General features: G+C 40.1%; 2 protein-coding genes across 3 annotated transcripts; both read right to left on the bottom strand.

Annotated features, from left to right (window-relative positions):
• Window positions 1-107: 107 nt before the first annotated feature.
• ell2 (elongation factor for RNA polymerase II 2) lies at window positions 108-14,671 on the bottom strand. The gene is made up of 12 exons (XM_040029119.1): window positions 13,876-14,671; window positions 10,863-10,910; window positions 10,250-10,374; window positions 9,972-10,135; window positions 7,473-7,732; window positions 7,082-7,206; window positions 6,320-6,398; window positions 5,556-6,222; window positions 5,006-5,078; window positions 4,277-4,448; window positions 3,680-3,724; window positions 108-2,586 (listed from the first exon to the last, which is right to left on the bottom strand). Exons 1-12 carry the CDS (start codon window positions 14,005-14,007, stop codon window positions 2,470-2,472), a joined length of 2,007 nt encoding a protein of 668 aa, XP_039885053.1. The 5' UTR covers window positions 14,008-14,671; the 3' UTR covers window positions 108-2,469.
• Window positions 14,672-17,692: 3,021 nt separating this feature from the next.
• On the bottom strand, window positions 17,693-20,283 carry LOC120731840 (globoside alpha-1,3-N-acetylgalactosaminyltransferase 1-like). Of its 2 annotated transcripts, none has more exons than XM_040029126.1 (3): window positions 19,905-20,283; window positions 19,563-19,628; window positions 17,693-19,278 (listed from the first exon to the last, which is right to left on the bottom strand). In XM_040029126.1, the coding sequence occupies exons 1-3, from the start codon at window positions 19,936-19,938 to the stop codon at window positions 18,320-18,322; spliced, it is 1,059 nt and encodes a 352-aa protein (XP_039885060.1). In that variant the 5' UTR covers window positions 19,939-20,283; the 3' UTR covers window positions 17,693-18,319. The 2 variants fall into 2 exon arrangements, with proteins under 2 accessions (XP_039885060.1, XP_039885061.1); XM_040029127.1 differs by having other exon boundaries at window positions 19,563-19,625; window positions 19,905-20,282.
• Between the last annotated feature and the right edge of the window lie 1,661 nt (window positions 20,284-21,944).

Consider the following 21,944-nt stretch of genomic DNA (forward strand, 5'->3'; position numbering starts at 1 on the left):
AAAAAAAAAACACAATAACAATCCCAACACGATTTAATAATAACTATATTTTGTGATTAAAAGGGAAAAAAAAAAGAAGAAGAAAAATAAAAAAAAAGCGAAATATCTTTCAGGTAAAACTGTGTTGATTTTTATTGAAATGTCTTGTACATTTTCAGATGGGCAGAATCAGATTTCTTTCAGAATGGACTTGTGGCTTCTTGTTTAAACATTGCTGGGAAATCTAAAACTTCCTCGGTATTCCTCACTAAACCCCTCCACACTGATTCATATACTGTTTGTTCATTATATTCTGAATTAGCTCTTACAGGGAACCCCCCCCCCAAAAAAACAAACATCTTTGGAAGTTATGTGAAGTAGCCCTTTGTAGCTCTTAATTCTGGGAAATTATCACAACCAGGAAAAACAGTATAAATACCAGCCCTTTCCCCCACAGCGGGATGGACATTTTCCTGTTGTTGTGACACCTTGTAGATACAAGTGCTAATTATCTGTCCCAAAATAAAAAGTCAAGGAGTTTGCTATAAACCTAAATTGATTCTGACAACCAACCCAAAGAGCCAGTCTACTGCAGAGACTGACTATCTGACAGAATGCCACAATCACGTATAATGAAAAACAGGACAGAACAATATTCATTTTTGTGGGAAATGAAAATAAACAGTGCCACCCCCCCCCAAAACAAAGTACAGACTCTTGTCTGCGAAATATTTCACACGTCAACAGCACAATGACAAAGTTCCTCTTTTACATCCCTACATTTAAGGAAGTTTTATTTCAGTGGAAGAGAGACATTGCATAATCAATGACTTCTCAACATTAGCCCCAATCAGAAATTTGACTCCATGGAAGCATGACCAAAAAAACAAAAGGCAATTACATTTTTTGGCAAACATTCTAAAACAACTTAGTAAATAAAATTTCCCTCATTGAAATAATTTCATCCAAATCTGTATCAATGTTGAAAAAGAAATGCTCCAACTCACATCTTTCATTGCTGTGTGGAGCTCCAACAGAATCAAACACACTGACATCATAATACAGAGAAGTCCTCTGGTGGATGATAACATTTTGCTTCCTTTCAAACCTTTAAAAAAAAAAAAAAAAAAAAAAAAAAATCTGTTTGCCGCTGGATAAAGCTCGAGAGGTTGGAGGGGGGTAGTCCTTTGCAGGGTCTAGAGAAGAACCGAATAAGGATCTTCTTTCTTTCTTCAGGTAGGATCAGGTACTCTTACTCCAGCCAGGTCGATCCTGAGTGTTCCTGGCTGGTTTTAAACACTATAGCAGCTTTTTTTGTTTGTTTTCTATATTTCTTCATTTCTTCTCCACATTTCTATTTTTCCTTTCATTCAACATAATACACATCCATACAACTACACACACACAATTTGTAACACTCCTTCCAGACTTTACATCCCTTCCTCTCTCGATCACTGACATCTGCACACCACCCACCCACACACACACACACACAAACACAGACCTGTTTCTAGGCAGTTGTAGTTTCTTTGTACAGCCAGTGGACTCAAAGGCCCAGCTTGACATTTCCGAATGTAAACACCTTAAGGCATCCATAATGCACTGTGAACATTAAATATTGTTTGGTGCGGGAAATACTGCCCCCTACTGACAGGGTGGGGGGAGGGGTTGGCTTACGCCAACCTTCAACACCATTTCATCATTGCAATTAAATTCACAACCCATGCACACAAACTGTTGCTTCTTAATCAGCTCAAGTGATTTCTTCTTCCTGTCTCATTTCCTTCCTCTTCAGCTTCAACCTCAGCTTCGGCAGCAATTTATTGAAGTGTGGTTATCCACTGCCGTTTGAAGTGATGAGAGGAAATGAGGCAAGACAGGCATCTTTGTCAGATGAGATGACAGGTGGATCTGCGTTCAAAATGGCTTCACAAAGTCAAAACACATAAGGCCTGTGGTATTTTTTTTTTTGCATTGTTTAAAAAAAAATTAAACAATATATCATTTGCAGACTCTTACTTTGCACTACGAGTCACAAAATAAATAGATCTCCCTCTTTTTTGTTTTACTTAAATACATGTTAATATTTTATCTGATGCTCAAAAATACTTTTGTCTGAAGAGAAAGTCCTTCAAAAGTTAGAGACAAACCCGCTCACACATGCAGACTGCCCCTTCCACTGGTCCAGTGGTGTCAAATCCACAGGAGAAGAAGAAAAAAAAAATACTGCAAAAGCAAAGGATTGATGGGTAAAGTCAAAAAGCAGGATTGCAGGCACCAATGAAGCCTGTGGAATCAAAGGTCAAAAAGAAAAGGAGGAATGAAGCAAGAAAACAGGAGAAGGAAAAATGGTGAGGAAAGTAGGGGAAGGAGCTGTTGCGAAGGCAGCAACTGAAGGGGTCTCAATAGCTAAGAGACAGCTGGACAGATGCTCTTGGTTTGACCCTCCATTCTCAATACTGATGAGTGAAGCTGTTCTCTACTGTGCTCTCAGCACCAGGCCTGGGCTCTGCGCTGGTCAAAATCAGCTATGAGTCGCTTGATGTGGGCCAGCTTGTTGTGCAGGTACTCGCAGCGCAGTTTCTCTTTGTGGTAGTTGGGGCTGTGCTATTTTTTAAAAAAAAGAAAGAAAGAAAAAGAAAATGTCAGTTCACCAGCTGCACTCTGTTTGATTTTTTAAAGTACAGAACAAATTACACATTTTGTTCATCCTTAAAATAAAAGAAGTCAACCTGCTAATGCTCTGTTATTTCCTGACCAATCGTGGCATGCACTCTTCCTTACAGAGCACTTCAGAACATAAGACTTTTAGGGAGTCTTTCAAGAAACACTAAAAAGGTTGAAAGTTGTGAGTAAAATGTTTAACTTTACTGTGGATCTTTGTCTGATTTGCTTCACTGACCACAATTCTAGTTTATCCAGATTTTACTCTGCATACTTCAGACACTTTTGTTATGAATTGGCAGATAGAGTTCGCTTCTGAAAGCTCTCCTTTGACACCCTGTTCATGAACAAACACAGCAAAAAGGAAACAGTGCACTACCGTTGCCTGCACTACCTAAACATGCCTGACATTCCTATACAAATCCATGAGGAGGTGCTTTGTCTTCCTGCTCAGAAGTTAAGTTATCTCAGCATGCTGTCATGACTTCAGCACTTTCTCACAGCTGCCATTCCTTACTGGTATTTGTGACCATTCATATTTAGCCTGCTTTAATACGTTTTATAGCCATATTGAGTTGATTGGTATGCAAAAGAGGAGTCAAAGAAATAATCAGGCTCTAAACTCTAATAAGTTCACAGTTCCGAACGGTCTTAGGACAGAAAGAGCTTCTGCATATGTCCAATTATGTAATAATTTTTATGCACATGGAATATAAAGCAACAATACTGCACTAATATTTGAAGGATTTAATATTTAACATTAATGCACCTTTTCACATCAGTTAAAACACTGTCATTTACACAGGTGTGCACATACCACCCTGCCACCAGTACATGTATGCGTAGTGTGTCTAATTCAGATCTTAAGAATGAGCGTGATTATGGAGTGTGACAACATTTTGGCCAAACCTAATGCAACAAACATTCAAAAAGGTAAAGACTTGGTTATAGGATTCACATTGTTATTAGGTTATATCAGGGGAAAAGGCAGAAATGCACTCAAAGACTTAAAATGATGACAGCCTGTGTAACTTACTTGTTTGATCTTTTTGTACTCTTTCACGATTTCTTCTTGCACCTTCTGTAAAGATGATTAAAGTCATTAGTTGTTCCCAATGGACGTCATGTATAAACATTACAAACAACACGTGTTCATTCACTTTTTGTAGATAAATGAAATACTGACCCACCTACATTTACTTTAAGGAAATAAAAAACACAAAAGCTCTGATAGCTGGGGACAAAAGCAGGGCCCTGAACCGAAGCACAGAATGAAACTATTAGCACTCTAAACAAATGTCTGTCGCCTGCTGGTTGCAGATGTTTCTGGATTGAGGAGCAGCTGTGAAACTTTGACAACACTATTACTTTTTGTTGATTATGAATAAACCGTCCATCATTACTGCCTCCTGTTTGTTTGACAGCAGTATACAAAGAGCCAGTTGTGTTAAAAGCCAAAGACTTCATTATATTCTGTCACAGCCAACAGGACCACAAATGTATAATAATGTAGAAAATGATTGAAACACACATACAGAGAGAGAACAGCTTGTGTCACGTTTCTATGATTGTGGTCTTTCTGCAGTTATCAGCATCATCAAAAATGTATCCAAGCAAAAAGTTTGAATATGACCTGATGCTCTTTGGTGCCAGGGGCCAACTTCCGACACTGGGCGTCCAACTGGGTAAAGCGGCGGGTGATGTTCTCCACGCGTCCGTGCAACAGGCGGTACTCATCATACTCTGCATTGAAATCGTCCTTGTAGCTTTGCCGCTGGTCGAGGGACACCAATGCTGTGTACTTCCTGTAAACAAAGGAAAATTAGATACATTTTAAAGTGGTGACAAAGTAAGTTTTAATTTGAAATTTCAATCCAGAAAGAGCTGTTACAGACAACACCAATACCAGCACTGGACTATGAACATGCTCTTTCCAAACTTTATTTATTCTGAATGCACCTTTGAAAAGGTCATGCCATTTATAGACATATGGGAAGTTCAACATCTGTTGCACTTCTCCATTTCAAATGTGCTATGGATAAGATATTCCCTGAACTCATTACCACTGATGTGGAAAGTACAAAACAGTCCTAGTACAGCAATGAACAAAGAATACTAGCATGCACACTGAAACGCATCTGTGTTTACAGCAGCATTTCACGTGTCCTAATTCTTGTCTACTCTAATTCCCTTGTGTTTGTTCAAAACATCCTCTTTTGCAATTGTTTCACAATTTGTGCTGAGAAAAGAGGAAATTTAAAAAAAAAAAAAAAAAAAAAAAAAAAAAGCTGAAAACTGAGAGGTTAAGAAAAAGAAGACTGTGTTGATAATGGACCCTTTTAGAATTATAACAGTTACTTACAGGATATAGTCAGGTGTATCTATTTTGGATGAAAATTCAGTGGATTGAACTGGCCTCTCCTTGTCTGAAGAGTCTGAGGAGAGACAGCAATATGCAAGAATCTAAGTGCAGAATTTATAATGAACATTAAACATAAGCAACGCTGCTGTGATGGAAAACTGTCTAACAACAGGATTTTATTTTTAACCATCTTGTTCTGATGTAAAGAATATGAACAGGTCTCTTTTAGTTGATCCCTGATGTTTCAACAGTAATGTAAATGTTTGTTGCATGATGACATTTACCCACAGCACAGGATTTTTCATTCAATATAATCAGGACAGAAAGGTACTGATGGCCAGACATGCACTGCTTTTATAGGAAAAGACAAACCCAGTTTTCTCATAAAATCAGTGGTGCAGCTGCTGAAAAAGCAAAGGCTGCTGCAAAGAAATGGAAGCCTGTAATGTAAAGGTTGCTGTCCTGTTTTCTGAGTTAAAGTGAACACATAAATTTTCCAGAACTGCAGGTATCTGATTCAGCGGTCCATACAAGAGATTCAGAAACGCACCTTGATCTTTGTGAGAACTTTTGCTGATAACTCTCCTGGTCGCTTCATCAGGGCTCTGCCTCTTCTTGGCTCTATGACTTTCTACAGCCTGCTCCACAACACCATGAGAACTACTGCCATCTCTTTCCTTTCGCTTCCCTTTCTCCTTTTCTCGATCCTTGTCTTTGTGCTTCTTAGACTTCTTTTTAACCTTCTTACTGGTGATGCTGGACAAGGGAGGGCTAGAAATGACAGTGGAGGTAACTGTGAGTGAGGTGCAAGGCGGAGGGCTGGGGGATGGTCTGGGACCGGGGTTAGGATGCTGATAGCGATCCTGCAGGGATCTATTGGACGAAAAGGACTTGGGTGAAGGATCTCTGCAGGAGGAACTCTGGTCCACGGGCAGGTCCTGGGTGCCACAGCCCTCTGGGGTGCTTGGTGAGTTGGTGTTAGAAGCTGGGCTAGGCTGCTGGTGAGAGGGGGCAGGTGGGTGGGATGAGATGGGGAGATGAGTGGGAGGGCCTGAGGTGACATTGGAGGGTAGGGATGAGCGTTTAGAGCTGAGGCTGCCCTCGTCCTCAAGGCGATCCGAGGAGGAGGATGCGGCTGGCCCTCGATTACTGAGGTGGGAGATGCGGGCTTTCTTCGGTGCCAAAGGATCAATGAAATCAAAGTCTGGCTGACGCTTCTGCCAAAACCCCCCCCCAACGAAACCAACCACAGAATTTAGTCTGAAAATCATATAACACCATGGGTTGAGCTTTAGAGAATTGTTGTTCAGGTACCTGAGGCGATGTGGGAACGCTGTCTTTGGGAGAACCACTGGATGAGGTTGCAGTTATCTCATTAGGAAGACCTAATTTGCTATTGAAGAAAAGACAGAGTGTTATCAGTGGGGAACAGTCTAAGTGGCAAGAAAGGGCAACTTAGAGGGTAGCCTTCAACCATCATTACACTAAGACCTGCTAAAAATGTGGATTGGTCATATTCATGAGGCTTAATTTACATTTTTCCAATGCCACAACACAAGAAGGAGAAGAAATGGCTCTAAAACACAAATCTGTAATGTAGCTAATGTCAAAATAAACCGTACCATAAGCTAGTCTAAACAGTGTCGATGTTTTCATAGAAGCTATAGCATGTACTGCAGGCTGATGCCACACATCAAGATAACAGAACAGTGTGTTTTCTTCACTCTCTCACGAGTTTCCAAAAGAACGAATGAAATGCTGAAACTGTGCTCATGTATGTAAAACCACTTCTGCTTAAAATGTAAACAGTGTTAGCCCAATTACACACCATAAAGAACAAATGCTTTATCACTACAGGCAAGCAGGAGACCATTTAGGAGCATAATTGAGGCTATATTTTGGCACTTGCCATGTGACCAAATGACTGATGCTTCTATTCAAGCATGAGGATCTCTGCTCTGTATTTCACATCCTATTGTTCTGTACATTTCCTTTCAATATATCGACTGCTTTTAATTTAATCAAAGGCAACTCAAAATTAATCAGAATAAAAAGCTGAACTGGCTGCTTGTGTACCGAGTCAGGATCCGGTCAATCTGAGACTTCTCATCTTCTGAGTAACCAGGCCAGTCTCGCTGGACGTCACGGTATATGTAGTCCTTCAGAGAATATGCATTGTCTTTGGGATTCAGGTTTGCCACCTAATTTGCATAGAAACACACAGAGTTTCAAAGTTAAGCTGTGGCAGCAGGAATACTGGTATAGATACTTCATACATCCTGTGCTGGCTAAACATCTGTGTATGTAAATACTGTTCAACGACTAACAGTCTCATTTCTCATGAATGAAGCATTAATAAAGTGAGCAGGATTTCATCAGGCAGCTCTGCAAGCAACAATCTTGTTAGCCTTCATAAACAGACAAATCAGTTCAAACTCATGCATTTAAATCTCCTGTTGTGAAATACCTGCTGCAGGGCGGTCCCCAATGAGTTGCGATCCTTCTGGTTGATACCGTCACGCTGCAAACGTGCTAGCACTTCCAGCTTCTTGTAGGGCCTGAGTGCCAGCAGATGAATGATGCGGTCTCTGAACGGCCGCTGCGATACAGGGTTATTGGAAAGGCACTTACGAATAGTGTTGGCTGGGTTGATGGGTGTGGAGCGTTTACGCTCTGGGACCACTTCTGGGGTGGATAGTGCAGGCTTACGGATATGTACTTGCTTTCCTGCAAAACAGAAGGAAAATGGAAAGTTACGACTTCTCTCCTCTGCAGACTGGCTCATCACACAGGATTCTTTTACGCCGACAGATAAGAACTTCTGATTAACATCTCTTATTAAAAGTGGGTGTCAATTGCATCTACATTACACATACATTAGGACTGATCCAATGATTATAATAGTGAGAGCTTAAAGAAATGGATCAGGGTTTCCACCAGTGTATTACAATCCTGGTAATGTGCTTAGGCTAAATGGATCTATGCCAGACCTATGGACTGGGGATGGGGATATATATGTATATTTAAAGGTATATTAAAGGAATAACTTATACCATAATACTCTTTTACCTGTGTTCACTAATGGATTACAGTAGGCTAAATCCTCCACTGCTGTATGTGAATGACATTAACCAGGATTGGGTCACCAACACATGGGTTGAACTTTTCTGAGAGGAAATCGTGTGAGAGTGTCAATGACATATAGGAAGACCGAAGAAGCTGAGCTGCTCAAGTCAAACCTTATTTCAAACTGACATTAGGAACTGTAACTACAGGATATAAGAGACACAATGAGTGCTTTTGTTATGTCAGTGACATTCACGATTTCAGTTTTTGAAACCAGTGACAATATGGCCTGATGTTAATGCCATTTCCAGTGAAAGTGTATGTGGCAAGAAAACTGACCATACCAAACTACATAACTACACTAAGCAGCTTAGAGAACCCATTTTAAAGTGTTGACGTTAAAGCCAGAGAAACCTTATTACTGAGCAATGTGCTTAATCATGGTGTCAACACTTCCCTGTATACCTCTTCATGGTCATTATGAAATTCTAAAGCTCTTTAAAAGATTAAGGTTAGGGAAAGGAAGAGAAAGGAAAACTCCTCCCCTCCCTCCTCGTCAAAGAAAAGGCAAAAGACTCGCAAACAGTGACAGAGATCAGTGACAGATTCTAGCAGGCGTAATGCTTTTGCTAACACATTTTCTTCTTCAGAAAGAGATATTCTGTACAGACCATCTGTACATTTATTAGGAGTTACTGCTTTTAAATGCGACTGCAGAAGGCAGACAAAGATTAGGGAAAGTTAGAGGCTGCTATCTGAAACAAAAACCTGTGAAAACAAGAATCTAAAGGCCCCTGGCGCATCTGTAAATATGATACTTACTTCAAACCAGGTGCTACAAACGACTGACCTACCCCCTTTTCTGTACATCATCTCGATTCCCAGTTTCTATATGTGACAGTACATGCAAATATACAAATATATCCCAAGGGCTCAGAAAAAAAAAAGGCTTTTAGACTACATCTACAGTAAATAGTGTACATTTTTAAATGCTTACTTGTATGTGTGAAAATAATGACATTAAACCACAAACTGGGATTTGTAGCGATTTCTATAGTGAAATGGGACAGATATACTTTGCCCTCCTTTTCTTTTTTGGCAAGCAACAAAATTTCATCACAATTCAGATCAGGATAGAGATCAGAAAACTTAACATAAATACAGAAAGAGGGCAACAGCTCTTTACCGTGGGTTATAGTGAAATTTAAAATACTTGATTACTGTAGAAGATGAAGACAACAAAGTTGTCTTCTTAAATTTGCTGCCACCCAGGCGCGGCCTGTGAATGCAGTCTGGTTACATTGCTGAGTATCAACTCTCTGTGATCAGTCAAACTATCTTTTAACGTTGCATAAGCCAAAGTATTTGAATTTTACGCATTCTTTCTTTGTTGTCAGACAACTGAAAAGCAGGGAATACCTAATGTAAGCCTAGATTAGCTGCATGTACCAGCAGTCATTCTAAACATGCAGCAAGTTTAAGAGCAACAGCTATCTGTATATAAAACACTGTAACAACTATACATCCCTCATGTGTAAGGAAAACATGAAGACATAATTTGTTGAAAAGATAAATGTTAAACACAATAAAACAACAGTAAAGCGTGTACTGTGTGGCAAGCTACGCATTACTAAAACAGCATTAGCTTTATCTGCCACCATTTGTCATTATCAGACAGACTCCTAATCTGGAAAAAACTGAGACGGCAAAATAGCTTAGTCAGTCGCAATAATGGCTTTGAATAGAGTTAGTCTGTCAGCTTTCACCTATTCAGGCTCTCAAAAGAGGCAGAGTTTGAAAAGAGAGAAGAGGGGTTGTAAAGCCATGGTGACATGTGGGATCCACACCGCCCTTTGACTGCGGCAGTGGGAAATAAGCGAGATTGTAGGAAGGGTCTTACCTCTGTACTGACCACCAGGCTTGATGACTTTGGTCCCACGTTCTCGTGTGTCCTCCACAGCCTGGGTCATGCGCTCCCGGGTCACCTGGTAGGAGTCATTAGTGGCACACACTGTGACCTTGTCGTGTACTGTCGCCAACAATGCCAGGTGTGAGGCCCCTGAGCTAGAGACAAAGAGGGAGTATGGGGGAGAAATGTAATGCAAGAGAGGGATTACCTTCCAGCAACGTGTGGTAAGAAAGTAACAGTTGATTCAGCTGACCAGCGATTAACACTACCTCGACGCATACTGATGGATGCACTCGAAGCTTCCCTGAGGGTTGTCCTTGCCCACATTAGACAGATAGAATTCAAAATTGTGGAAGGCGTCTGAAGAAGAGTCACTCTTGGGAATCTTAATGCGCTGTCAAATAATTCACATACATATTAAGTATAACACAAACAGTATAACAGTGTATTCAGCAGTAGAGCTATAGAGGATGATGTGAACAATTTAAGAGTTATGAGGAAACAGGACAACCCAAGTTCTTATCATCTAATGGGAGGTGAGCCATGCCATTATGGAGTACATACATCATACAAAAATATATATGAACCAATTATTAACTTGATATTTTATCGTGTTAAACATCAGAGGAAAACACACATTAAAAAAGAAAAAAGAAATGATCTTGCTTTATAAACAATTCCGTTTGAATCATTAAATTGGCCATTTTGTATTGAATTTATATTTTATTACAAGTGCTAAAATGAGTTAATGCCAGAAATTGTTAAGTGGTTTTACTGATTTTAGGATCAATGAATACAACTGGCAAGCTTATTTTTATCAGTTAATGCAAGACTCACAACCTAAAATACAACCAGGTTTTTTGTTTTCCTTGTTGGACTTACCCCTTGTAGTCCCTTGAACTGTATCGTTGGTCGCAGAGAAGGAACATTCTGCAAATAAGGGGAAAACACACACATACTTTAACCCCTGAAATAAAAAAATATATATACAGACATATATAAGCATTTAAAAAAAAAAAAAAAAAACAGAAAATAAAGGTCTAGAATCTACACTACACACTTTACTCCCACTCCTCCTATAACACATGCTTCCATCATAATGCAGACAAATGCTGAACGCTTAACCACTTGCTCTGCATGTTTGTTTAAAGGCTACATTTAAAAACATGCTGCTAGGACTATAGCTGACAGCCAGCTGATATCTGACGAGCACGTGCCTTCTTTGTCTGTGGGAGAGCAAGTAACTAGGTCATAATCAGTATTCATGATGCAAAAGAGAAAAAATGAAGAGGCAGCACAGCAAAGATAATCCCTGTCAATCACGCAACTGGGAACTTGTTAACAGCGCTGTGTCTGATGCAGTGCTGCTGCTGATCTTCAGATTATTTCACCAATTAACCAACTGGTTGTTTGGTCAGTAAATTATCAGACAAATAGTGTGAAGCCTCATATTTCCAAAGCTCAAAGTGCTATATGGCACATCGGTCTGGCCAGAGCTATTTAAACAGTCACCCAATTATTGCAGTTTTCCTTGTATGGACAGCTTGCATGTTTTTTTCTGAAGCCATGGGTGATTTGCAGCATATAATGCTCAGCGAGCCACTTAAAGACAATCTTTACCTGAGGGCTATAAAGCCACTAGTGAGAGAGTGAGAGAGAGAGAGAGTGAGAGAAGCTATATAAATCAAAATGACCTGTGTCTTTAAGTGGTAGGTGAAATGATTTGTTTTGACACTAAAAACAAACCAGATATTTTTAATAGTAGATTTCTAAATCTCTTTTATTTACATTTGTGCCAGTGGCTACTTGAAATAAGAGTGACAGCCACAAATATGTGGTGGCTGCTCTTCAGCGGTATACAATAAGCTGGGAGAAGCAGATGACTCCCAGTTTCTTCACCCGGCTTAAGTACACAGACGAACCAGTCAGCTAGACTTGTGAACTAGTCTGAGTGGGAGGTATGCGCATTTTATTAACAACAGATTCTCCACGTTGCTGAGTCTTCCTAAAGCGACTCAAGAAGTAGGTGACTGGATAAAATGGGCACTTTTTTTTTTTTTTTTTTTAAACATTGAAATAAATATGTCATGGCTGTAAAAGCTGTGCTACTCCAAGCCATACTCCCTCCTCTCGCACCGTTCTGATCACATTTCACATCACCACAGAAAGACAAAGATAGCCGGCTTCCCGAGTTCGATGACTGGGTTAGCTACAGCACACATTACCGAGAGGGAGAGAGAAACAAAAAGCAGGCAGTTTTTGGCTGCTCAGTCAGCAAGAGATTGCAGGCTGCTGTTCAGTGCAGAGAACAGACCAACATTACCACATCCAATAAGGTTGTAGCACGGGCTGTCACAAAAGAATTCCCTCAACTAAGTGATAACGCAGCCTGCCAGCTGTCACAAAACCGTGTGAATAATCATTTTGGATTTTGCTTTATATCCACATTTTATAAACACATATATTTGCAAGAGGAATTCTCACGGGGCTGACAATAAGCCAAAGCTTATCACACAAGAATGTATACAATGTGTGGCTGGCAGACAGACAGGTAAGTGTATATGCAATAAAATGATAAAGTCTCAGAAACCTCAACACACTATAGCCTACTAGCAAGCTATAATGTATCATCCCTGAGTGGAGACCTAGACCTGGCCAGTGTGTTACGTAACAACGTTGTTGTTGGCAGAGAAAAGTCAGGTAACCTGGCTTTAGGCCTCCTTATTCAAGACTGCAGAGGTTCTCCAGATTAGTCCACCTGCATTCACCTCAACAAGATTACACCATTCATACGGTTCAAGATTAACAAGTTATATTTAATCGGCACAGGCATGCAGTGATCCAGAGCAAACAGTAGTTTTAAAAGCACTACTTTGTGTTACAGCACACTGGCTTGAATTAGTTCAGAAAGAGTATGGAAATACATTACATTAATGCAAAAAAGAAAAAAAAAGGACCAAAAATAAGCTGTTCTTCTTGCTTTCCTTTCATTTTTTTAAGGTCTTGTATTATACATATTTATAAATGCTGGCTCATTCTTCTCAGTGAAGCTTGACGCCAACTAGAAAAAGATATATATTAAATGAATTAAAAAAGAAAGAAAGAAAGAAAGAAACTCAATAAATAAATGTCCTATGTATTGTCCTATGAAAACATTGGAGATGCTTGCTCAGTTGTATCTCTAGCTAGTGTTGACTGCAACGGATTATAACAAAGTTAAACAGTTAAAAAAGGGCGAGCCTGACTAGGAGCTCCATATCCCTGCCAGGTTTTTGTTAGGTTTTGCCAGCTGGCTAAATCTAAACATATGGCAAGCTAACCAGTCATCGACATGCTTCAAACGGCACGAACCTGTGATCAAAGTTAGCAATAAATGAGTGATAATCTATGTTTCCATTCCTGCTCTTAATATATAACGTCGTCGAAAAAAGTTCAGGTTACTTGACTGCGATTTAATATTTTAATGTTAAAACGCTATGCTTATGAAGCTTGTCTAGTGTATTCGTCGATATGAGCCTACCACTTTCCTAATTTGGTAAGCAACATTAGTTTGGCAAGAAAAAAATGGACTAGGTTGGTCAGTACAACATAATAACGTAGAGCTAGCGTTAGCTAATCAGCGTCCAGCTCAACCAACAGGTTTTTACGTTAAATCATATTTGTCAGTTCGTAAAACCTGGCTAGAATATAAGACCAAGGTCTCATTTATCTTCTGCCGTTGATTACTTTCACGACACCCGACTAATGTGATCAAAAAACCCAGCTGAAACTCGCTCTGTCAACAGCTTAGCTAACTTTGTAGCTTTTAGCTATGCGTGGCAGTTGGGACTTCCTAGCTGATCCGAGCAGTGTCAGTTTGAGTCCTTATTCTTGAAATACACGGCGTTTTACTCACCGTACAGTTTTGGTAGGTCTCTATCGCCCTCAGTGCTGTCTCGGTTAACTTTACATGTAATACAGTGACTCTTTCTGCGCTTTGTTGGCCACAATTTAATCCGTATCTCCCATCCACGGAGAGCGCCGCCATCTTTACCAGCCCTCCACCATCGTCCCTCTGAAGGCTGGAGCATTTAGCAGTCCAAGCTCACTGTTCGCAGTCTGACGGGGAGGGATTACGCTTACTGCCCTCAGGACTCACACCTCTGTATGTCTTCACTTGTCAGCTTGCTATTTTTTCTTCTTCAACTTTTACCACAGCGACTTTTAAGTACGTCATAAAGATATGTTTTTTTTAAGACTTTTGGGCATTTATAATATATTAAGTATTTCTTCTATAACTTAGATATGATTAGCAGCCTAATTCGCAGCTGTATCTTGCTATGTGTTTAATAAAACGAGACTGCAGGAGTTACTTATTACTATAAGAGGAGAAATTACTAGTTACTAGTTCCCCTTCTGTGTAAGCCAATAACCTCTTTCAGCTGCGCATTCTTCCTCTGCCTGCTGTGTTTTGCTGACACGGTGAAACTGATTCTAACCTGCCGAAACTGTGAAAGGTAGCTGCTGGAGCAACATACAGTCTACAACAAGTACCTTTCCTTTCAAATAAGTTTTTACCACTGTTATCCTGAATTTCAGTTACTTTTGGACCTCTCTGAACTATAAACACCCATACTGGCCTATAGCTTGATAGTATTTTATATGGTGCCTTTAATGATATGGCATATAAGATAACATCAGCACAAGTTTTCACCCCCCTGTAAGCTGGACGACTATCTCCCAGTGTCAGTCCCCTGGAATGGTGATTATTGGCTTAGCCCCGGGCAGGGTGGGGAAAGGCTTGTGTGAATCAAGCAGATTATCATGGCTCTTTACCCCACCCTTCCCCTTGAGTAGTTACACACACTTGCATGCATGCCCACACACAAACACGCACAAACATATTGAGAACTTATACATCAGCGCACTGACAAAGTAACTCTTTTCATTTCTCTAGAAAACATATGCACATATAAAGTTTATTTAAACATGATTTCAACAGTGTGCTCATTAATACCACTGACTGTAAGCTACCTTTATCTGCTTGACAATAGTGAAACACAACCCTGGCTGGGAGGAAAGCTGTACTTCATAAGCATTACATAACCTGTTCTGTGGCTTCTCTTGGATCAAATACATGCAAATATGAATATGGTCAGGTCGTTTCAACTCAAGTCGTGCTCTACTTTATCTGATGGGTTGCCTGGTGTACAAACAATTAAACAAAGATAGGACTCCTTGATTTTAAAGCTTCTGTGTTTACAGAGGTGTCAAGTGTCGCCTGGTAGAAGCTTAGGAATACCTAAAAATTACACACCCGTTGTTTTCAGGTTAAACATTAAACACGTGATGCTTAAGTTTGTTACCTGGAGCACAAAAACAGTTTAAACTGAGCTGAGTGTTGATATTAATGAATGCATGATTTGACCAGTCAGGCTTCAGTTTTGATGCCAAACAGAGGTTTTAGTGAGTGGCGTCTGAAGAGTGATGAAGATGCACTTATTCTACTTAGATCAAAGGGTTTACATTTAGAGGCATGATTCCTCAGCCTTTGAATACCCCTTCTTACATGTTCTTTTACTATATCAATAATGAAGAAAACTCCATCCAGTATGTTAACACACATTAAACTCCACAGAGTTTTCATATACATTAATGTGAACGAGAAGTATCAGCTTCTGTCATGCTGTTGTGTCTGTGGTTATATTTTAAGAAGTAGTGCAATATTGTTAGTGCTTGGAACTATTTATCACACTTTCTATAAACACTGCCAATAGTGTGGACAATGTGTTTTCTTTAAAAAGCTGCATATAAAAGTATCAACAGCTTTTGTTGCAGAGAAGCAAATTGATCACATAAACTGCAAGCTTGTTCATTCTCCAGCTGCTGGTTAGTGTGATGCTCTTCGACATCATGTATAACTTGCCTCGGCCTGTTGGAATATCATTTCAACAAAATGAAGTATTTCTCCACCTGGAGACCTAAGCTGTTAAAGCTCTAATTTTTATGTGAAACATTTTGTTGCACCATCATCACCTTTGTTCTCCGACACTTTAACCTACTTCTTCAGTGAACTGTAGTTGAGACTAATAGGCAGGCAGAGGTACAGTGCCTCACAGCAACATCCTGGACTGGATTTTATCCAGATGCTTCAAGATTTCTCCTTTAGCACAGACACGTGTAGGCGGGGTGAGCTGTAGGCTTCAAACGGCCTCTTGGTTTCACATGTCTGTTTATGTGGATACAATGTGGATACCAAGTCACACATGTCAATTATTTAGCTGTATTATTTATTTATTTAGTCTTTAAATAAATAAATAATATTTATTTATTTATTTATTTAATAAGGGCAGACGTGGCTACAACTGTAGCTTGCCTCCACCAGTGTGTGAATGTGAGAGTAAATGAATAATGGAATTGTACAGCGCTTTGAGGTTCTCGAAAAGCGCTCTATAAATGCAATCCATTATTATTATTATTTATGCACACTTCCCAGGCTATCCCTGCAATAAAAATGTGCAGGAATGGTATACAGCAAGAGTAACCTCATACTTCACCATTAAGCCACTCACCAAAGTCATTTTAGAGATAACTGATCAAAGCCTGTTTTACATTGAAATAAGGGAAGCCAAAGAAATTCAAGCCACTGATGACTCTTTAACATTTCAACAGGTAATTTTGCATTTGTGTAAAGTCCACTTAAGGAAGTATATGAGTTTGAACCCTATTCTATATAATAAGAATTGAAGGAATCCCCCTTGTCCTATTCATCCAGCACAACAGATTTATCTGTCAGCAAAGTAAGATTTGATATTCAGATTAATATCTTCTCACATCACTGACTTATGTGTTGTCTCTTTTTTGCTTTAGGTTATGCTGCTCCTGGAAATATGCTCTCTTTGACCACCACTAAACCTGCTTTAACCTGCTTTGCATAGTGGAATGAAAAAGGGGCACTGATCATGGATCAGACTGAGAGAATAAAAGTAAACTAAGCAACATACCCTTTATACTGTTGGTAACAAAGGTTTTCAAAGCAGGTGTTCAAAGCAAAATCTAACAGGGAGTGGTTTCATAGGCTGATCTATAGTTCTGGTGACTGCTGATCTAATTAAAGAAATACAGATTCATAAAATCCATGTCTTTTCCCCTTTTTACAGCCAAAGAAGAAATAGGTTTCCATTGTAACAGCCACAGTGATAGTGGCTTCAAAAAAGATAAAAAAAATACTCAAGATGTTTTTTTTTTCTCAGTACATTAATTTGACTACTTAGATATAAGGCACAGTCAGTCTGTCTTAGTGAAACTAGCCCCAGATGTTGAGGAACTCTGCACACGGAAATCACTTTGTGTTCTGTGCATTTGTCGATATGTGAAAGCAGGGTGTTATGAGACAGAAAGTCCACTGAGTAATTCTGTTCCAATTTGAATACCAGTAATGAGTCAAAAACATGCAGGTAGCAAGCCGTGATGGCTTGTATCGCAGGATTATTTGAAATCCACCTTCAACTTCACTCCACGTGGCGGTCTGGCCCCGAGGACAGATTCTGTTGGCAGTGAGAAGAAAACATCTGCTGCTGTTTAACCCTCCCATTAAAACACAGCACACATGGAAAAGAAAGCAAAGTGAGAATGTGGGTGTATGTTTGTGTGTGTGTGTGTGTGTGTGTGTGTGTGAATGAGAGAGAGCGAGAAAGGCCAAGGCACAGACAACACAAAACAACCACCGTCAGGTCGTTTGAGTTTGCTTTTTACTCCAAGTCATAAAACACCTTATAGTGGAAAATATTCAGTACATCCTGAAACATTTTCAAAAACATTTACTCTCACAAAGCTCAAATTTAGACACGTGCAATCTGGGCAGACAGCATCCTGTTGGGTCCATTTTCAGCCACCTGGTCTTTAAAAACCTTGAAACAGCAGCTCTTCTAGTTAATGATTGGCCACTGTGGGGAAAAGAGTGCACTTACTCTGTTGACTCTTATCGCTGCTGACCACAAAGCCAATGGAGCAGTATCTCTGAGGCTGACATTAATGGAGTAGACAGGACTTTCCTTTTAAAGAGACAGGTCAATTTCTTTTTGTCTGCTCTGGCAGAGATAGGAGGTGCAGGGAATCGTTCCCCCAAATGGATCTTTAATTCAGTGCAGATTGCGCAGTTTGCTCTGGTGTGATTGCAGGCTGCATTTATTGGCCTATAGAACAAACAATTAAATGGAAATTGTGACGTTAACTGCAGTATGTGCCCCTCCGTTATCTTTTCTTTCCATCATCTGTCCTGTCATAACAGCACAGTCAGATATAACAATAGAAACAGTCCTCTGTGTAGATTTATGGGTCTTTTTTTCATTAAAAAAAAATCAACATTTGTGTTCTTCTCTCTGCTTATCATTATAAGACTCACATTGCCTTCCCAAGGACAGCAGCCTATGTACAGGCACTTGAGCAGACAGGTCAGAATCCCACCAGCTGTACTCTGGGGACAGCACGCAGGTCGGCCTGTGGTCAATCAGGTATCGGTTCAGGTAGCTCTCCTCTAGGCCCCTGGCTGTTATCCCATCAGCGTGATCCTGAAGAATGAGCAAAGAACAAGCGCGAGCAAGTTTGTACATCTCAGATACCGCCCCGCCATAAAACTCAGAGGTGTAGTAAAAGTCTCCTTCATCCTCCTCCACGTAAGCTGATGAGCCTTCATCATCCTCATAAGGGAAAGCATTTCTTGGCATCCCATAGAGTTCTGGGTGCAGTGTAGCCACCAGGTCTCCAAGGATTTCCGCTCTAACAGGAGCAACAAACTCCTGGTCAACATCAGCACAGAAGATGTAATCAGTCTCACTGTCAATTGATTCTCGGATGGCATCACCAAGAAGGGTCATTCGACGATGAGCCAGCCTTTCCCACCCGGGCAGCTCGGCAATAGGAACCACCTTCATCTCTCGTTCAGGCCCCAGCTTGACGGGGGGATCCAGAGAGCGGGGATTATCTGTGAGGATGTAGTATGTGACTACTTGACCAGGAAGAAAGTAGGTTTCAGCCGAGTACAGGAAACGCCTGATGAACTGGGCATAAGTCCCCACCACAAAGGCCAGCAGACCTATGCGCATTTCCCGTTGTGCAAATTTAGCCCTGCGCGACGCCGAGTGGCGGCTGTCACCCCACACCAAGGGAGCACCCCATGGTGTCTCTGCAGGAGTCTGCGATTCTGCTCCCTTGAGCACCTCCATGTCTGTCACTTTTCTCCCCCTGTCCATTTCCAAGGGATGAAATATAGGGTGAGCTGGGTGTACTCTGACAGCAGCTCTGCTGCCATGAAGGTAGTCTGAGGAGGAAACACCAGACGCTTATTTGTGCAGTGCAAACTGATCTTATATACTTCTACTTTGTAACTTGTACTATGCGCAAAATATTTAGAGGAGATGATTCATAGCAATCTGTCCCAAGTGAAGCCAAAAGCAAAAAAATAAATATTTTTCTGTGGAAATTAATTAAAAGCGTGTGTTTTACTGAGCACATGACTCAGCTGAGGTTTTTTACTGTATACTCTTCTAGGTGTATGCAGTGACACAAAGGGGTAGAGCAGAACACATTATTCTGTACACTTACATATGATAAGAGACAGGAGAAAACAGCACAGGACTAGTTGTATTCTGCTCACTCTGATTGGTCCTGCTTGAAAGGCAAACACACAGATGCAAAGAAAAACTGACATTACATGGGACTGCATGAGATAAAACTAACATTTTTCTGTATCGCATGATAGGTTTAAAAAACACTGCAAGTTTTTTATGTCTGTTCTTCTTTCCGCTTGATTCAATGTGAGTCTCTTCATCTTAAAAGTAATCCAGTTTTAGCGTACATAAATACAGCACAAATCAATCAGGCGTAAACAACCAGATTTGACATCAGTCGAAGAGGTGGAGCAGTGGTCATAGAGATTGCACTAACCTGATGACGCCTTGCAGAAAGGGAACAGTGCCATACTGTGACCTGCTGGTGGTAAAACACGCAGAGCTTTTCCCGAAGGCACTATTTTTTTGCTCCTCTGTTTGTGTTTCTCTGTTGCTCACTCTGTCTCTTCCTGGAAATCTACTGTTTAACTCACTGTTTTTCCACCAGGATTTTTTTTCGGAGTCAGTTTTCCCACATCTTTCCTATGGTTTGTATTTTTCTCTCGCTGCGTTTACAATATTTTCCTCTCCCTTTTCTTCACATACCTTTCTTCATCTCCCCCCTCTCACATTCTTCTTCAGGCTTTTTGCAGTATTCACTTCTGGAGAAAAACCAAAGTAGCCAGATGTGAAGGGAAAAGAGGGAAATGGGAGGAGATGAGGGGAGGAGAGTAAGACATAACAGGGCAAGAAAACCATTAAAAGGTAGTGTTACACCCACACTTCTTTCCTTCTTCCCCTCTGTTTAGACAGTACAGGATACTCAAAATAGAAGGACAACTTCCTCAAATTCATTTTTAAATCTCAAGATTTGCACAGATAAGTCATACAGCAGGCATCAGGCATTTTTTCCTTATCCTTTCTCCTTCTGCTCCACAAGGTGGCACTATTCAATATCAAATCCAGTGACAGAAGCTGCTCTAACTGCTTGTTGCATTGTTGCAACAAGTATCATACAATAAGACAAAACATTGTCACTCTCACATGAAAAAAAGCAATTAAAGAGGGTTATTATAAAGCAACTGAAGCAAATATTTGAATGTTTATGGGTTTAATGCATGTTTATGAGGTTTAAAACACATCTGGACAGTGTACATATGCAGCTCAGTGGCCCCATTTCAGTGCAAATTAACAAAATAGAACTTATTAGGACAATTAGTACTTCTATTTCATTTAAAAGAAATTGTAGATTTTAGACAGACAGTGCATGAAAATCTCATTTCCTTCAGATTTTCTATTCTCAGCAAGTTGTAATTTCATAGTGAGGTGTCAATGCAGGGCTTTGGTCCCTACACTGAGATATGATCACTTATAAGTTCAGGATCACAGAAGACTAAGCAACACTACACTAATTTATTTTAGTTATTTATTTTCTGGGTATCATAAATGCCTCTACCAGTTTTTAATGTAAAAGCTGCTTATGCAAGTTCTAGTGCTAAAAGACAAGCCAGGGGATTCCAGAGTCTCTAGTCTCAGGAAACCACAATTATATGACAATAAATCGATAAATCAACTATTGGAAGGTTTTAGAAGGTTTGTGGATTAAACAGCAGATTTAGTCAGGTTCTATAAATAGCAATACTGTTCTTTACAGAACATGGCTAAGTGAGTGTTAGCATTGTATGGCTTAAATTTACTTCCATTAAGAAAAATATGAATGTTCATTTTGAGCCTCAAAAAGAGAAGCTTTTCAGAAAAATCCAAAGTGCATCCGCTGGTTAATCTGCACCCACTGCTTGTCTTTCTGGACAAAATATCAATGTAGTCGTACACTCAACAGTTATTCAGCTGCACGCAATCACATGGCAATAAATTCAGTGCTTTTAGTGCTGAATTTATTGAAATTGAAATTGTGATTCATGTGTTCAATAATGTTGATTTCTAGATTTCATAAAGTATAATCTGGACTTGATTATCTATTGGGAAACTTATCTAATGTTCAGCTGTAAAGCAAACATCAAAGCATGGATCCATCCTGCCTTGTATCAATGGTTCAGGCTGCTGTTAGTGAATTAATAGTGTGAGGGATGTCTTTTTTTGGCACACTTTGGGCTCCTTAGTACTAACTGAGCACCGTTTAAACACCACAGCTTACCTGAGTATTGTCAGCGATCATTATCGTGTCTTTATGACCACAGTGTAGTCATCTGCATTCAGCAGGATAATGCACCATGTCACAAACCTTTAAAAAATTCAAACTAGTTTTTGGAGCATGACTTTATTGTACCCAGGTTGTCTCAAAAGTCCATTGGTCACCAATAGAAGACCTTTGGGATGCGGTGGAATGGAAGAGCCACATGATGGATGTGCAGCCAAC

Source organism: Simochromis diagramma, unplaced genomic scaffold (genome assembly GCF_900408965.1).
Source record: "Simochromis diagramma unplaced genomic scaffold, fSimDia1.1 OVJJ01000483.1, whole genome shotgun sequence".
NCBI classification, from domain to species: Eukaryota; Metazoa; Chordata; class Actinopteri; order Cichliformes; family Cichlidae; genus Simochromis; species Simochromis diagramma.

Excerpts from the sequence above, each read along its gene's own strand:
- ell2 (XM_040029119.1), bottom strand. The coding sequence starts at position 14,007 with ATGGCGGCGCTCTCCGTGGATGGGAGATACGGATTAAATTGTGGCCAA. Across the intron at positions 6,399-7,081 it reads ATTGACCGGATCCTGACTCG|CAAATTAGGTCTTCCTAATG; the intron begins GTACACAAGCAG and ends TTTCTTCAATAG. Across the intron at positions 3,725-4,276 it reads CTGGCACCAAAGAGCATCAG|AAGGTGCAAGAAGAAATCGT; the intron begins GTCATATTCAAA and ends TCATCTTTACAG.
- LOC120731840 (XM_040029126.1), bottom strand. The coding sequence starts at position 19,938 with ATGGCACTGTTCCCTTTCTGCAAGGCGTCATCAG. Across the intron at positions 19,629-19,904 it reads TTTCTGCAAGGCGTCATCAG|CAGGACCAATCAGAGTGAGC; the intron begins GTTAGTGCAATC and ends TTGCCTTTCAAG. Across the intron at positions 19,279-19,562 it reads TCTCCTGTCTCTTATCATAT|ACTACCTTCATGGCAGCAGA; the intron begins GTAAGTGTACAG and ends TTTCCTCCTCAG.